General features: G+C 36.0%; 1 protein-coding gene across 11 annotated transcripts in view; it reads left to right on the top strand.

The window, feature by feature from the left end:
* DLG1 (discs large MAGUK scaffold protein 1) overlaps positions 1-13,366 on the top strand; it is a 259,668-nt gene extending 246,302 nt beyond the window's left edge. For all 11 annotated transcript variants that reach the window (XM_044919872.1, XM_021692594.1, XM_021692593.1 and 8 more), the window contains 3 exons: positions 898-1,007; positions 9,834-9,925; positions 11,038-13,366. In XM_044919872.1, the coding sequence (XP_044775807.1) occupies positions 898-1,007; positions 9,834-9,925; positions 11,038-11,144 (309 nt within the window). In that variant the 3' untranslated portion in view covers positions 11,145-13,366. The remainder of the gene's footprint in view (positions 1-897; positions 1,008-9,833; positions 9,926-11,037) is intronic.
* The last annotated feature ends 4,630 nt before the right edge of the window (positions 13,367-17,996 follow it).

Below are 17,996 nucleotides of genomic sequence, written 5' to 3'. Positions count from 1 at the left end.
GCATTATCAGGGGCACCTGGGTGGCTCAGCTGGTTAAGCCGTCAACTCTTGATTTTGGCTCAGGTCATGATCTCAGGGTCTGGGGATCGATCCCTGCATCGGGCTCCGCACTGAGTGGGGAGTCAGCTTGAGGATTCTCTCTCTCCCTCTGCCCCTCCCCCTGCTCACACGTGCTCTCTCTCTCTAAAATAAATCTTTCTTTAAAAATACATTATGAGGCAGTACCTGATTTAAAATATGTTATAATAAAATCTGTTTGATAAGTTATGATTATTACCCTATTTAACATGGAAACACTTTTCATACAGATAAAAATCCAAATGGCCTTTGTAAGTGAATATAAGCACATCAGAAAAATGTCTTAAATCTAGAAGTGGGATTCCCAATTGCCAGTTTGTGATAGTTTTTGCTAGCCCCCAATAAAATGAGAAATAGATTAGTGGTAATGAGGTTTTATAAATTTTAAATTTATTCAGTTTTAAAGATTCTCCTTCATTTTAGTCTTTTTTTACCTTCTTGTTGATTGTATATTCTTTTATGAAATGATAATTATGGTAAGATGGTACTAGGGCGGTTGTTTTTCTTGGCAAAATAAAAGTTAGGAGCCCCATATTGGTTGCCATTTTGAGACTGGTCTATGAAAGCTAGGAGTAAGGGAACTGTATTTTCATTCCTTTTTAAATGCAATATTTGAAAATGGAAATTAATTATTCATAGTCATTATTCATTGTCTTCATTTCCCCTCTGAAATTTGCTAACAGAAATGACAAGTTTGCTTAAAGTGAAGAGGATCCAAACATATCGTAATCCAGATATTGTATCTGTAGGAAATGTACCTTTGATATAATTGAAAATACTTGGTTCACTTGTTTTTCTTCTTTATTTCCTCTATTTTAGGGCAAACACTGTATCCTCGATGTGTCTGGAAATGCCATAAAGAGATTACAGATTGCACAACTTTACCCAATCTCCATTTTTATTAAACCCAAATCCATGGAAAATATCATGTAAGTATAAATGCCTCAGGCACACGCCTCTAAGTACAAATCCAGTCTCTGTCACTTATTAGATTGGATAGTTTACTTACCTTCCCTGCATCTCAGTTCCCTTATCTGTAAAATGGAGATAGTAATCGTATACTCACTTCATAGGGTTATTGTGAGGATTAAATAAGCATTCTGTGATACTAGCAATCATCATCATCAACATTAATATACTAAAGTGTATAAGGTAATATGTATTAGAATTTTAAGTCTAAGTAGTCACATGTGGCTACTAATTACTGAATGGGAGCAGTGTAGCTCTGGGTAACCACTAAAAGAATAAAATAATGTATAACTACTTACTAATAGAGAGCAAAAATCAAATTTAAATAAAAACTAAAAGAAGAGCTGGGGCACCTGGGTGGCTCAGTTGGTTAAGCGACTGCCTTCGGCTCAGGTCATGATCCTGGAGTCCCGGGATCGAGTCCCGCATCGGGCTCCCTGCTCGGCGGGGAGCCTGCTTCTCCCTCTGACCCTCCCCCCTCTCATGCTCTCTATCTCATTCTCTCTCTCAAATAAATAAATGAAATCTTTAAAAAAAAAAAAAACTAAAAGAAGAGCAAATAGAAACATAGAACAGATGGGACCAAAAGGATACAGATAGTAAGATGGTTTAAACGAACCCAAATATTTCATTAACTAAATACTAGACTAAATGGTCTGATTAAAAGACAAGGGTTGTCAGAATAGTTGAAGAAAAAATAAACTAGATGTTGCTTTTGTAGGAGAGGGAAAAATTCTTTTCTCTCTACTAGGTTTTCACTTGGACCTCTGTAACAAAATACAGATTAACATACAAATTTATTTAATTCCAAGTTTTGTGTGACGTGGGAGCATTCATAAGGAAATGAAGACCCCAAAAAACAGTTAAACTTGAACATTTTTATACTAGGTTTGGTGACCAATGGATGGTCACAGGAAAATATGATAGTACCAAAGAATATAAGCTAAGAGTAGCAAACTAAGGAAACTTAGCAAGGCCTGTTAGTTCAAATTCTTCTCAGTGTCCCTCCATCTTTGGAGATAAGGATGTTTGCTTCCTCCAGATATAGGAATGTCACCTCTCACATGAGGATCTTTGACCTGCCTCAGGAAAGGTCATTCATATACCTGCCATTTTGCAAATTCCTTCAGCTTAAAATATTCAGTATGCCAAAGTGCCATATTTGGAATAGTATGTTATGATACCCATCAACTATATGTTGCTTTCATAAGACACACCTTAAATATTAGGCTATGGAAAAGCTGAAAGTGAGAGTCTAGAAAAAAGATACACTGTACAAACATTAACCAAAAATAAGTTTGTTTATATTGCTATCAAAGTATATCTAAAGGCAAAAAATTACTACTAGCCATAAAAATGGACATTTCATAAAAATGAAAGAAAGGTTCATTCCATCAGGATGGTATATTTATACATTTATACTTATAATACAGTCTCAAAATATGTAAAGCATAAATTGATAATTATACAGGAAAAAAAAAATAATTCCAGAATCACAGTGGGAGAGCTTAACAGATCAGGAAATACTAGAATAAGAAAACAAAAAATCAGTATGGATATGGAACACCAAGTAAAAACCTTACCTAACTAACATATGTAAAAAACACTGCATTCAACATCTGCAAAATTTACATGTTAATTTCAAATGCACATAGAACAATTATCAAAACTAATTATATGCTAAGCCATAAATTTCAGTGATTAATAAAACAAATATTCTCTGATCATGGTGAAATTAAAGTAGAAATCAATAAAAGATCACTAGAAAATTCCCATGTATTTGGAAATTAAGCATTTTACTTCTGGATGGGTCAAAGAAGAAATCACAGCATAAGTTAATAAATGTTTTGAACTAAATGGTAACAAAATTGTAAGTAAATGAATTTGGAGTATAGTAGCCTTGGTGATGGAAAATCCACAGCCCTAAATATTAGGAAAGAATGTAGGAAGTCAAATAAATTTTAGCAGTCTAAGGTCTTGAGAAATTAGAAAAAGACCAGTCATTGAAACTCAGAAAGTAGAAATACAACGAAAGAGAAAACAAACATGTTAGGATCAACAAAATAAAAAATGTTTTCTTTAAAAATACTGTATACTGGGGCGCCTGGGTGGCTCAGTTGGTTAAGCGACTGCCTTCGGCTCAGGTCATGATCCTGGAGTCCCAGGATCGAGTCCCGCATCGGGCTCCCTGCTCGGCGGGGAGCCTGCTTCTCCCTCTGACCCTTCCCCCTCTCATGTGCTCTCTGTCTCTCTCATTCTCTCTGTCTCAAATAAATAAATAAAATCTTTAAAAAATAAAAAAAATAAAAAATAAAAATAAAAATACTGTATACAATTAGATCAAGAAAATACAGAAGGCATAAATAATATCAGGAATGAAAATGGGGTATCACCGCACATCAGATAGACCTTAAAAAGGTTAACACAGGCATCCCAATAGAAAAATGAGCAAAGGACTTAGACCGTTCATGAAAGGAGATATCCAAATAGTGAATAAACATATGAGAGGGTACTCAATTAAACATGGAAACACAAGTTAAAACTATAATGTCAGGGCTTCTGGCTGGCTCAGTCGGTAGAGCATGTGACACTTGATCTCAGGGTCGTGACTTCAAGCCCCACTTTGGACGTGGAGCCTACTTAAAAAACAAAAACAAACACAAAAAACCCTAATGTCCAAAAATAGCTAAAATGAAAAAGAAAATATCAGTTGTTAGCAAGGACATGGAACAACTGAAATTCATAACACTGATGGGAGTATAAATTGGTACACCAACACTGGTAAACTGTTTATATAAGTATCTCCTAAAACTGAACCAACACATAACTAAAGATCCAGAAGTCTCATTTCTAGATATGTACTCAACAGAAATGTTTACGTATGTTCACCAAAGACATGTACTATATTGCTGACAGAAGTACTGTTCAGAATAACCAAAAAACACTATCCAAATGTCCATCAGTGAATAAATAAATTACGACATACTTACACAATGAAATATTCTACAATAATGAGAATGAGCCATCTCCAACTACACACAAAAGTATAGAAGAATCTCACAAACATAATTTGAGTAAAAAAGAAATCCAGACCTAAAAGTATATATAGTCTAGGATCCCTTTATACATATTCTATGATTCCAGTGTAATCATTGCTTACAGAAGTCAAATGGAGGTTACTCTTTAAAGGTAGGTAGGTGACTGGAATGAGCACACCCAGATTCTGGGGTTACTGGTGTAATGTTCTAGATCTTGATCTAGGTTCTAGATGGTACACAGGTAAGTTTAAGTTGGTTAAAATTCATCCAGCTGTATATTTACGATATTCCTCTTCTATGTTTGAAAGTTATACTTAAAAAAAATTCTTTTTCAGAAAAGCTAAATAATATAAACAAAAGCTAAATAATAAATATAAACAAAATATGATATAAATATAAATAAATAATATACATAATATATAATATAAATAAATATAAATATAAACAAAAGCTAAATAATACAAATCTTACACAAATTCTTCAACTAAGTTTATGGACATTAATTTAATACCAAAACCTGACTGAGACCTCATAGGAAATGAAAATGGTAAGCCAGTCCTAACACCAATATAGATGCAAAAATCCTTATCAAAATACAAATAAATTGAGGTCAACAATTTTTTTAAATAAGATAAACAACCAAGTTGGGTTTATTCAAGAATGCAAGGTTGGGGGCGCCTGGGTGGCTCAGTCGTTAAGCATCTGCCTTCGGCTCAGGTCATGATCCCAAGGTCCTGGGATAGAGAGCCCCGTGTCAGGCTCCCTGCTCCACGGGAAGCCTGCTTCTCCCCTGCTTGTGTTCCTTTTCTCACTGTCTCTCTCTCTGTCAAATAAATAAATAAAATCTTTAAAAGAAAAAAGAATGCAAGGTTAAACATGTAAAAATTAATCAGTGGTAGAGCTAGAGAAAAGAAGGAGTAAGAAGTACCAGGAATCCATGTCCCCACCTAGACAATTGGACTTAACAGAATCTGTCAGAAGTAACTACTTTGGAACTCAGGAGTCTACTTAAGGCTTGCAGCTTCCAGGGGAAGGTTTGAATGGTTAATTTTGGTTAATTTCAGCTTTTAGCCTGATAGCAGCTACCCATCTCCCCACCTTCAGCCCATAGCAAAAATCCTCAACAAAATTCTAGCAAACAGAACTCACCAGCATATTAAGAGGATTACACACCATGACCAGGTGGTTTTATTCCTGGAATACAAGGATGGTTTGACATATGAAAATTAATCAACATAATATACTGTATCAACAAAATGAAGGAAAAAACACAAATCATCTCAGTGCAGAAAAAGCTTTTGACAGGGGCACCTGAATGGCTCAGTCCAGTAGAGCATGTGACTCTTGATCTCAGGGTCGTGAGTTTGAGCCTCACATTGGCCATAGAGATTACCTTTTTTAAAAAGGCATTTAACAGCACCCTTTCATGATTTAAAAACACTTAATAAAAAAGGAATAGAAGGAAGCTACTCCAATATGATAAAGCCATGTATGAAAAACACACAGCAAACATCATACTCAAAGGTGAAAGACTGAAAGCTGTTCCTCTAAGATCAGGAACAAGGCAAGGATCCCTGCTTTTACCACTTCTATTCAACACAGATATTGGAAATACTAGCCAGAGGAATTAGGCAAGAAAAGTAAAAGGCATCCAAATTGGAAGGGAAGAAATAAAATTTGTTTGCAGACGATATGATCTTATCTATAGCAAACCCTAAGGACTGCATGTAAAAACTCTTAGAAGTAATAAATAAATTCAGCAAAGTAGCAGCATATAGAGTCAACAAAAAAATTGCATTTCCATACACGGACAGTGAACAATCTGAAAAGGAATTCCATTTACAATAGCATCAAAAAGAATAAAATACTTAAGAATTAATTTAATCAGGGAGATGAAAGAAAGATTTGTACAGTGAAAACTACAAAGCATGGCTGAAAGAAAATAAGGAGATAAAATAAATGGAAACACTTTTCATGTTCATGGATTTAGGAGACTTAAGGTTGTTAAAATGTCAGTACTACCCAAAGTGATCTACAAATTCAATGCAATGTTTGTCAAAATCCCAATAATATTTTTTGCAGAAATAGAAAAACCCATACTAAAATTCATACGGGATCTCAAGGGACCCCCAAATAGCCAAAACAATATTTTAAAAGAAAAAAAAACTGGAAGACTCAGGGTTCCTAATTTCATAATTCACTACAAAGCTACAGTAACCAAAACTGTAGTATTGGCATAAGACAGATATATAAGACCAGTGGAATACAAAACTATAATGAGGTATCACCTCACACCTGTCAGAATGGCTAAAATCAAAAACAAAAAACAAGTGTTGCCAAGGATGTGGAGAAAAAGGAACCCTCATGCACTATTGGTGGGAATGCAAACTGGTACAGCCATTGTGGAAGACAGTTTGGAGGTTCCTCAAAAAAATTAAAAGTAGGGCGCCTGGGTGGCTCAGTTGGTTAAGCGACTGCCTTCGGCTCAGGTCATGATCCTGGAGTCCCAGGATCGAGTCCCGCATCGGGCTCCTTGCTCAACAGGGAGTTTGCTCCTCCCTCTGACCCTCCCCCCTCTCATGCTCTCTCTCTCTATCTCATTCTCTCCCAAATAAATAAAATCTTTAAAAAAAAAAATTAAAAATAGAACAACCCTGTGATTCAGGAATCACCACTACTGGGTATTTATCCAAAAATACAAAAACACTAACTCAGGGACACCTGGGTGGCTCAGTCGGTTAAGTGTCTGCCTTTGGCTCAGGTCCAGATTGGGATTGAGTTCTGCATTGGGCTCCTTGCTCAGCGGGGAGCCTGCTTCTCCCTCTTCCTGCAGCTCCCCCGCCCCCCGCTTGTGCTCCCTCTGTCTCTCTGACAAATAAATAAAATCTTTTAAAAAAACACTAACTCAAAGGGATACATGCACCCCTATATTTATTGCAGCATTATTTACGGTAGCCAAACCAGCCCAAGTGTCCACTGATAGATGAATGGATAAAGAGGTGGTATGTATATACAATGGAATGTATATACGATTCAGCAATAAAAAAGAAAATCTTGTCATTTGCAATAACATGGATAGAGCTGGAGATATGCTGAGCAAAATAAGTCAGTCAAAGACAAAGAGCATATGATCTCACTCATGCGGAATTTAAGAAACAAAGGAAAAAGAGACAAACCAAGGAACAGACTTAACTACAGAGAACAAACTGATGATTATCAGAAGGGAGGGAGGGAGGTAGTGGGATGGAAGAAATAAGGGATGGGGATTAAACAGTACACTTACCATGATGAAAAAAATTTAAAAGACCAATGGAGTAGAATAGAGAGGTCACAAGTAAACTGTTACATACATGATTTTTTATTTTTAACAAGGATACGAAACCATTCGGTGGGGGAAAGGACAGTCTTTTCAACAAATGGTGCTGGGAAAACTGGGTATCTACGTGTAAAATAATTAAGTTGGACTCTTAACACCATATACAGAAATTAACTCAAAATGAATCAAGGACCTAAATGTAAGACAATAAAACTCTTAGAAGAAAACATAGGACAAAAGCTTTACAACATTGGATTTGGCATTGGTTTATTGGATATGACACCAAAGGCAGAGGTAACAACAACAAAGATTAGATTCCATGACTTTTTTTTTTTTTTCTTAAGATTTTTTTTGAGAGACAGAGCACAAGCAGAGCAGAGGAAGAGGGAGAAGCAGACTCCCGGCTGAACAGGGAGCCCAACACAGGACTTGATCCCAGGCCTCTGGGATCATGACTTGAGCCGAAGGCAGATGCTTAACTGACTGAGTCAGCCTGGCGCCCCGTATTTTAAACTTTTGTATATCAGGGGCCCCTGGGTGAGTCAGTCGGTGAAGCCTGTGACTTTTGATCTCGGGGTTGTAAGTTCAAGCCCCACGTTGGGTGTAGAGATTACTTAAAATCTTTAAAAAATAATAAAATAAGGTTTTGTATATCGAAAGACTGTCTACAGAGTAAAAGGGCAATCCACAGAATGGGAAAAATATTTGCAAATCATATCTAATAAGGGATTAATATCCAGAATATTTAGAGAACTCCTAAAACAACAAGAAGCCAACTCAATTCAAGAATGGGGAAAGGATTTGAATAGACATTCCTCCAAAGAAGATACAGCCAATAAGCACATGAAAAGATACATAGAGTTACTATATGATCCAGCAATTCCGCTTCTAGGTATATGCTGCTTTTTTGAAGAGATACTTGTACATTCATGTTTATGGTAGCATTATTCCCAATAACTAAAATGTGGAAGAAACCTAAGTGTCTATCAGTGAATGCATGGATAAGCAAAATATGGCACAATTATACAAAGGAAGAAAATTCTGCAGTATGTTCATGAATGATCCTTGCAGGCATGCTCAGTGGAATAAGCCAGTCACAAAGAGACAAATACTGTATGATTCCACTTTTACGAGGTACTCAGAGTGGTCAAAATCATAGAGACAAAGTATAATAATGGTGGGTAGCGGGGGCTGAGGAGAGATGACAAAGGGGAGTTATTTTTAATAGGAATAGAGTTTTGGTTTTACCAAACGAAAACAGTCGTAGGGTTGGGTGGTGGTAATGGTTGCACAACAATGTGAAGATACACTAATGCCAACGAACTGTACACTTAAAAATGGTTAAAATGGTAACTTATATGTTATGTATATTTTTTCACAATTTTTAATGAGTCTTTTAAAATCCATGTAAGTGTGCCACATTAAGAGATTTTAGGAGTAAAAGCATATGATCATTTTAATAAATGCAGAAAAAGCATTTAATAAAATAAACATCCATTCATGACAAAAAAACATTCTGCAAACTGAATAGGAGGGAATTTCCTTAATCCAGTAAAGGTCACTTATAAAATATCAAAGCAAATGTCATATTTAATGAAGAAATATTGGAAGCTTTCCCTTTAAGTTGGGAACAAACTCTCATATACCCATCATCCAGCTGCAGCAATAATTCTCAGCTATGACCAGTCTTGTTTCATCCATCCCCCTACCCATCCACACCAGATTATTTTGAAACAAGCCCCAGACGTTACATGATTTCATCCATATATTGCAGTATATATTTGAAAGATAAGAATTACGTTACTAGAAAACATCTCTCTGATGTCACACTTAAAATGATTTTTATATCATCAGATAGTTCATATTTTCCTGATTGTCTCATCAGTTTTCCTTTTGCTTTTTTTTTTTCAATTTATTTGCTTGAATCAAGTTCCAAATAAGATCTGTTTGTGACAATTGGTTGTTAATTCTTTTAATCTATAGATTCTCCCTCCATAGCTCTTTTTTTGTTGTTGTTAAAGAAACCACGTCATTTCTTCTACAGAGTTCTCCCCAGACTATATTTTGTTGATTACCTTCTCATGGTGCTGTTTGATATGTTTATGTGTTACCTTTGTTATCCATAAATTGGTAGATAGATCTCTAAGCTATATCTTAATATGAAATTTTCATCAAAGTGAAAAATACCAAATTAATGCTTAGTTTTTTTGGCTGCCTTGAGCAAATGCAAAAATGTATTGAAACCCTCTGTCAATCGGAGCATAAAGCTTAATATACTTAGTGACTGAATCTAATTTTTAATGACATTCATATTCTCAACAGAACTCAACTTTCCATGATTTTATGTTTTATGTGTCTCTTCTCCTTTGTCATCTTTTTTTCAAAAAGTATTATAATGTACTAATTGCTAATTTCTAAATTTATCTGCATAGGGAAATGAATAAGCGTCTAACAGAAGAACAAGCCAGAAAGACATTTGAGAGAGCCATGAAACTGGAACAAGAATTTACTGAACATTTCACAGGTTGGCATCATGTGTGTCAGTGCCCTGACAGAATTTTGATTTGGAGCTATATGAACTGACCCATTGAACTTTGAACTATGCCCACATCTACCAGTAATTAATTACTTTGATTAATACTATGTATTAATACTATGTAATTAATATTGTGGTTTTCAGAATAATTCATCTAACCTAGGCAGTGGTGATGAGGAATCTTTAAAGATGGTGTTTCTTAAGTGGTTCATTAGGACATACTAGACTGGAGAAAAATAGATTCAGACTTGATTTCTTCTGTGAAAATGACTTTTCTGATCTTATGCTTTATAAATTTTGATCCATTTTAATATATTATTTGTTTAAAAAAAATGAGTGGGTAGCAATTCCCAAATAATCTCTCATTCATTTTGTCCTTTAAATTATTCTTCAGGTGTTCACCCTAAGTATATAAAATATCATGGTGTTTTTACCCTTTTGTTTTTTTTTTTTTTTTTTTTTTTTTTTAATAATTTCAGACTTACAGAACATTCACAAGAGTAGTACCAGCGGGGTGCCTGGGTGGCTCAGTCGTTAAGTGTCTGCTTTCGGCTCAGGTCATGATCCCAGGGTGCTGGGATCGAGCCCCGCATCGGGCTCCCTGCTCTGCGGGAAGCCTGCTTCTCCCTCTCCCACTCTCCCTGCTTGTGTTCCCTCTCTCGCTGTGTCTCTCTCTGTCAAATAAATAAAATCTTAAAAAAAAAAAGAGTAGTACCAGCAATTCTCATACACTTTTCACCCATATTTTCTAAATGTTAACATTTTACCACATTTCATTTTTTTCTGAAACATTTAAGAGTAAGTTGCCAGCATATGCCCTTTTGCCTCTTAAGTACTTCAGTGTGTATCTACCAAATACACAAAACTAAGTAAAAATCACCAAATCTCACTTTCTGATGAGTATTTAAAATAAAAATTCTTATATTTTTCAAGTAGGAAAATTAATGAAATGAGTGGCTATTACTAAGCAAACAATACATAAATGGTCTCTTGCTGGATGAGTAACTAGTTCTAAGATTTAGCTTCTATTTCACCAGTAATTGTTATGGTAAAGATAGATAAATTAATGGAGGTTTCTAATTTTGTTTCTGTTATTACAGCTATTATACAGGGAGATACGCTGGAAGACATTTATAACCAAGTGAAGCAGATCATAGAAGAACAGTCTGGTCCTTACATCTGGGTTCCAGCAAAAGAAAAGTTATGAGGACTGATGTTTCTCTGTTTGTCTTTTCCACAGTCCATTTTCTCTGACACTTCTTTGCCCTTTCCTTTTGGAGTCTGTCTATAATACACCTTCCACGTTGAGTCATATCCCACTCATCATGGTCTACAGTTGTGCTTAGTTTTGACATCTAGGGTCTCCTTAAAGTTGTAGCATCTGTATTATTTTATGTCACTGTTGGTTTGTGGCCATTTTTCAGAACTGAAGATGGAATGGCCTGACCAGCTATTAAGGATTTGGGGAGACTGGGAAATTGTGGCAAAATTCCTTAATGTTTAAGGGAAAGTAACTTTAAGAGATTTTCAGAAAAGCTTTATATACATTCTTTTCAAATTTCAGTATAAATGAAAGAAAAGTGTTAATCAGTGATTTAGTAAACTTTGAGCAACAGTGCACGCTTAACTTTAATAGCATGGTTTGGCCAATATATTAACTCTCAAGTCCTTTTCTCAATTGACTTGTGTTATCAAAGCAAATATTTAATTATAGACAAATAAGGAAAATATGTTTTTTAATTTCAAAATTAATGTCTGCATTAACTTTCATAATTTCACAAGGGATATTCATTTTTCATAAGAGTTCTTCATGTCTTTTATTGTTTGAGGGTTTTTTTCTCAACACATTTGCTAGGAATAGCAGTGTTAAAAATGTTTTTTTAATCTTGTGCAGCACTGTTTATAGTGTCTTAAAAAAGCATACATAATGATCATCACATTCTCTGAATTGAGGCCATGTTTAGGTGCTAGGGGAGCTCACCTTTTACACATAAGGTTGAGGAAACTTCATAGACATAAATACAGACAGAACAGACATTACAGTGGTAATGTAGTAATCATTATGGCAATGGAAAAGGAGTCCAGTTCATAGTCTAAAACTTTAAATGTATTCTTAGGGATCAGATTTTAATGAATATTTTACCCACAGTAACTGCCTATTTTGTTATAATAAAATATATATATATATATATAAATATATATAAAACTTTCTTTAACTAAACTGTAACTATGGGAATTATTTTCTTTACATAGTTGCACACACACACAAACATATATATATTTAAAATATATTTTTTCTTTTGCCACCTACTCTTAACTTTTTGTTTGGTTTTTAAATTAAATATTAATTGATTAGACTTTATCTTCCTTAATCATGTGAACTGAAAAAGGGGGTATGGTGGTTGTGGAAAGAAACCTTTAGGGAAATTAGATTACATACAGAAGTATAGGCCTGTTCTCCTCTTTTCTACAAAAGTTTTCAAATGGTTCCTGGTTCTGTTTTGTGGTTTTTTGTTACTGTTGTTCTTGTCATTGGGTTTGGATTTGGTCTTCTGCCTCTCCTTCCAGTTCTCCTTTCACTAATAGGCAAATAAGCAAAAGCCTCGTGTGTGTTTTCCCCTCAGACTGCACACTTTTCACCTCTCGTAGCTGCTGTGCACTAGAGTCGCACAGATCTTCATGGTGAGCAATTTTAAGAAACTTTAGTGAAAGGTAGATATGATTTCAGAAATCAACTTCTCTGGTCTTTTAATAATATTGTTTGGCTTCCCTTTGCTTTTTTGGAGTTGTTTATTAAATACATGTTTTTCACAGCCTCCTCATTACAGTTTCTTAAATGAGTACTGGTTTGTAAAGGATTATCAACATTATCCATTCCATTTATGAGAAAGAGGAGAACAGCTAATAAACTTTGTTGTAAAATCCATATGTTAAATGTGTCTTGAATTCTGAAAGAAAATATTGTTTACAAGCAAATATTTTCTTGAAACAACTTGGAGCATCATGTAATTTATAAACTGGATTCATGGGCCATTAGGGAACCTAATCAAATTTTCTTCTGTAGGTTTTGGAATTCAGTTCATGTTAACACATTGAGATATATACTATGGCTATAACAATAATTATAGTAGTTGTTGTTACCAAACCTAAAACAACTAGAAGAAAATTATTGTAAAATAATCTCAAGAGTCCCAGAAATCACTCTACAGTATAAGCCATTTTGAAGTATTTACTGGTCACATGTTCTAAAATAGCAAGAGATTATAAAAATGATGCCATTTATCTGTTACAATGTGTATTACATTGCTTTTGGATGTCCTTGTTAAGTGATGTTTTTGTAAGAAAATACTAACTTTTGTGCAGCTTTCTAGATTGTATAGAATTATTAATAAAAGTACTAATTGCTTAGTACTTCTGTGTAACAGCCACTTTAGTATATTATCATTTAATTTTAAAAAATAAGAATTTAAGAATTATTAGCCCCGCTGTAAGGCTTAAATGAAATCATTTGCCCAAGATGACTTAGCTAGTAAGCGGCAGTGCTTGGTATTTGTGTCCAAGTCTTTCTGCCCCATGTTCTTTCTAGTATATTATGCTGCCTTGTTTTTCTCAGCCCCTACTATGTAAGGCACTATGACTTAAATTATGTTGTTAGTGCCCCTTTACAGAGACAGACTTAGATGAAAGTCCTTGCCCCGAGTCACACAGTAAGGACAGACCCACAGAACAAGTCACTTCCTGTCACAGCTGAAAAACATGTTTCTGGGAAACAAATCAGCCTAGCACCATCACAGTAACAAAAAACTTCTTTGGAACCAAAAATGGGAAGGCCGGGGGAAAAAAAAAGAACCAAAAATGGAACAGTGTTTATTAGGAAAATCCATTAGTCTGATACAGAGAGAATAATAATATTTCAACTCTTTTATGAGATATTCATATTTTAATATTCTTAATATTTTTTAAGTTGGCAAAAACTAAAATGCCTCTTAAATGTGACTACACGTTTCTGGTTGCTTTTCTATTCCACATCTTCCCAGGGCTCTTCAAAAATGATGGAAGCAAGCTTGCAGAACAGACTCTCACAAACACCTGGTAACCCACTACATAGTATTTAAATTCCAAGATGGCAATTTGGGGGCTTTACTCATGAGAAAAAATTTGTTTTCTAAAGTATTAGAGTAAACAATTTACTTTCCAAAATTCTGTCTTGAATACTCTTAATTTACATGTGGTAAAACAAGTCCAGAGATCCCCATGCCTTAACCAAAGTTACACTGCAAATCAGGAACAGAGCCAGGATTAGAACCTTTGATTCCTGGTTCCTAGGACAGTGGTTTTTCTACCATCCAGTTCCTTTTCTTCCCATGGTGTAAGCTGAATTTAGTGGGTTATTCGGTCCCTCAAGCTTTGAATTACTGATTAAAAGAAAGTAAATACCCGTAAACTTAAGAGAGATTTTATTGAGGTGCTTGAATATGAAAGATATCAGGGAAAAACAACAAATGTCACTTTTCTGACCTAAGTTTAGATTTTCTGGTGTTTTAGTCCAATGTCAAAGATTCCATTTATCTTCCTCCAGAATTGCACAGTATAGCTCCCATCGGCTTTGGCAGTGGAGTACTATAATGTGAAGAATGTAGGCTCTGAAATCAGAGGGCTTAAATACCAGCTCCACCACTTACTGGTTATGTAACTAACCTTGGACAAGCCATGCCATCCCTCTTTCTGTTTACTTCTCTCTAAAATGGAGATATCTGGGGGCTCAGTCAGTTAAGTGTCCCAAGTCTTGGTTCGGGTCAGGGTCATGATCTTGGGGTTATGGGGTTGAACCCGCATCAGGCTTTGCGCTCAGTGGGGAATCTGCTTCTCTCCCTCTTCCCCTCTCCCTGCTCATGCGGTCTCTCTCCCTCTCTCTCTCTCTCTCTCTCTCTCACACACACACACACACACAAATTAAATGGAGATATTTTAAGACTAAAATAAAGGAGCTTAGCACATTACATTCTAAAAGTTAATTCCCTTTTCCTTTGGAATCAGAAGCCTGGAATTGTTGCAACTCACTTTGTACAGATTACCTTGAGCCTTCATTTTAAATGGTATTTGAGTGACTATCTTGCAGGATTATTTTAAGGGTTAAATGTGTACAAAACACTGATCACAGCATCTGATACTTGACTCTTACTACCTTGCTCTGGAGTATGTTTATGATTGGTAGCAGAAGACAGAATAATATGGTCCACCATTCTTCATCAACTATAGAGAAATTTTCTTTGATGGAGTGAAGAAATTATTTACATTTCAGTCCCTATAATCATGTTTACTCATCTCTTCTAAGCATCCCTACTCTGTCAGAAATGGGACTTTTGCCTACTCTACCTCAGTCTTCAACATGGAACTGGAAGACATCAAGATTTCATAAGCCATCCTCACATCTGCGCAGTGCTAAACACAACAGTCCCTAGCAGTTCTCTCTCTATCAAGAGTCTAGAAACAGGCCTGAAAAAGATTACTTAAATCATCCAGGTAAGATACATTTTCTTTTATTCAGTGTGACTTAGAATAGTCACTGCTTATCCGTGATTACTTTCTCAGTGACTTTCCACTACCAGCTCTTTCTTCATTCCATGCCCAAATATGGTTACCTGAGAGTTGGCAAAACAAATCCTGGTCTGCCAAACAGCATAGTGAACAGAATTGATGGTCAGGTAAACTGATGTTGTTTGAAGCTTTTAGGAACAGGTACCAAACCTGACCAGGGAGAGTTTCACACTACAATTTTTCTAGCATAGTAGAGTATACAGATGGGGGGGGGGGGGGAGATGAAAGGAAGGAGACTAAAAGACAGTGAAGGCTGGAATTCGCTCCCACTGTCCCTTGTTGTTTACTTGTTATTGAAGTATAACATACATATGTAAAATGTATGAATATCATAAGTGTACATATACCCCAATGAATTTTTATAAACCAACACCCATGTAACAATCAGCATGAAGCTCAAACAGAACGTAACCAGCTCCCCAGGTACCCCGCCTCATCTCCCTCCCAGTCATTACTCCTACTCCAAGGGAAGCCACTATCCTTTTTTTTTTTTTTTAAGATTTATTTATTTTAGTGAGAGAGAGCAGGGTGAGGGAGAGAAGCAGGCTCCCTGATGAATGTGGAGCCCCACGCAGGGTTCAATCTCACATCCCTGAGATCGTGACCGGAGCCGAAATCAAGAGTCAGATGTTTAACCGACTGAGCAATACAGGCGCCCCCCCTAATTTTCTTTTATATCTTTTTAATTTATGTACAGTAAAATTCTCTATGCTGTTCAATTCTGTGAGTTTTGACCCATGTATATACAGCTCGTAATCACCCCCAAAACTTCTAGTCCGTACCTACTCCTACCCCCAAACTCTGATAACCACTGATAATTTTTCAGTGCCTATAGTTTTGCCTTTCCCAGAATGTCCTATAAATGGAACCGTACCCTGTAAATAATTTTGGGTGTGGCTTCTTGGACTTAGCAAAATGCATCTTAGGTTCAACCATGTTGCTGCAGGAATCAAGTTTGTTATTTTCATTGCTAAGTAGTAGTCCATTTTATGGATGTATAATTCATTTATCTATCCCTTCACTGAAGGACTTTTGGATTGTTTTCAGTCTTTTCCTCTACATTTTTGTGCTTCTTTGCAACTTTAGGTCTGCAGCAGCAAGGATCAGAACCAGAAATGGGTTTCTGATCTGACAGCTGTGACAGGCCCTCCCCCACTCTACCTCCCTGTCTACTGTGAGCATCCACACATTTAGGCGGTTGTACAGGAGCTTATCCTAAAACAAACTTTAAATGCAGAATAATATATCCCAAGAGCCTGTTTACAGAACAATACTATGTCTAAAGTAGGAGAGTACGAGAGTAAGCAATTTCAAATTTTTAGAATTTCAAATTCCCAGGAATAATACTCAGATGGTCCAAAAGCTGGATGTGCCAGTGACCCGTACCAGATTCTCATTGCTAGTGTCTGAAGGGAAATAAATGTAGTCTAGTTAGGATAGTAGTAAATGAGAAGAAAATAGTCTGAGCAACCAATGAGAACATTTGTTAAAGGTGAGATTAATAGCCTTACGATTTAGAAAACAGTCCATGAAGACAGTCCTAATCTTTCAAGAAAATCTAGTTTGTTGAACACCAAAGGATTGTAGCTTGTTTTTTTAAATTAATGACTACTAATTTCCTTTAGCTGGTAACTTCTCTGTATCTTAAACGTTACTTATATTCTATGATTAACAGAAATCTAATTCCAAAACAGTATATTTAAGGAATCCTTGAACCAGAGCTGCCCATCCCCTTCACTGATAGCATGCAGCTAACACAACGGGCCTTGTCCGTGTTTTCCATTCAGATCGTAATATGGCTTGATTTCTCTGGTGTGTTTTCGAAAATGACAACAATAACAGCATTAGGTCATTCCTCTTAATTGGCGCTAAACTGAACCTTAGAACTACTGGTGTTACCCAAAATAGGAATAAACTATTCAAATTGAGCATATATTCCATCCCTGTTTCTGCAAATCAACTGTTAACGACCAATATCATTTGGACAATTCTTACCTACAGTAGAATGATTTTTTTTAAACTGTAGAAGTCTGTGCACAAAACAATTAGCATGTGAAACAAGACATGGTGAATTCTCTGATGGAAGAAAAGATTAGAACAAGTGATGTAATCTTTCTTTAGGATGTCTAAAATCAGGTTCATTCACCTCACAGATGGGAGGGCTAAAGACAAGATGAAAGTCCCATATGTTTCACACTATGAATTTCTACGAAAAGATTTTCTAAATCTTGTGACAGTCATTTGATCAAAAATATCTACTTCCCTAGTGGTATTTAAGACTAGAAAAGATATGTCTTAATAATAGATCCCTCGGGGCGCCTGGGTGGCTCAGGCAGTTAAGCGTCTGCCTTCCACTCAGGTCATGATCCCAGGGTCCTGGGATCGAGCCCCACATCAGGCTCCCTGCTTGGCGGGAAGCCTACTTCTCCCTCTCCCACTCCCCCTGCTTGTGTTCCTGCTC

Source organism: Neomonachus schauinslandi, chromosome 1 (genome assembly GCF_002201575.2).
Source record: "Neomonachus schauinslandi chromosome 1, ASM220157v2, whole genome shotgun sequence".
Lineage (NCBI taxonomy): Eukaryota > Metazoa > Chordata > Mammalia > Carnivora > Phocidae > Neomonachus > Neomonachus schauinslandi.
This window is presented reverse-complemented; position numbering and strand designations above follow the sequence as displayed.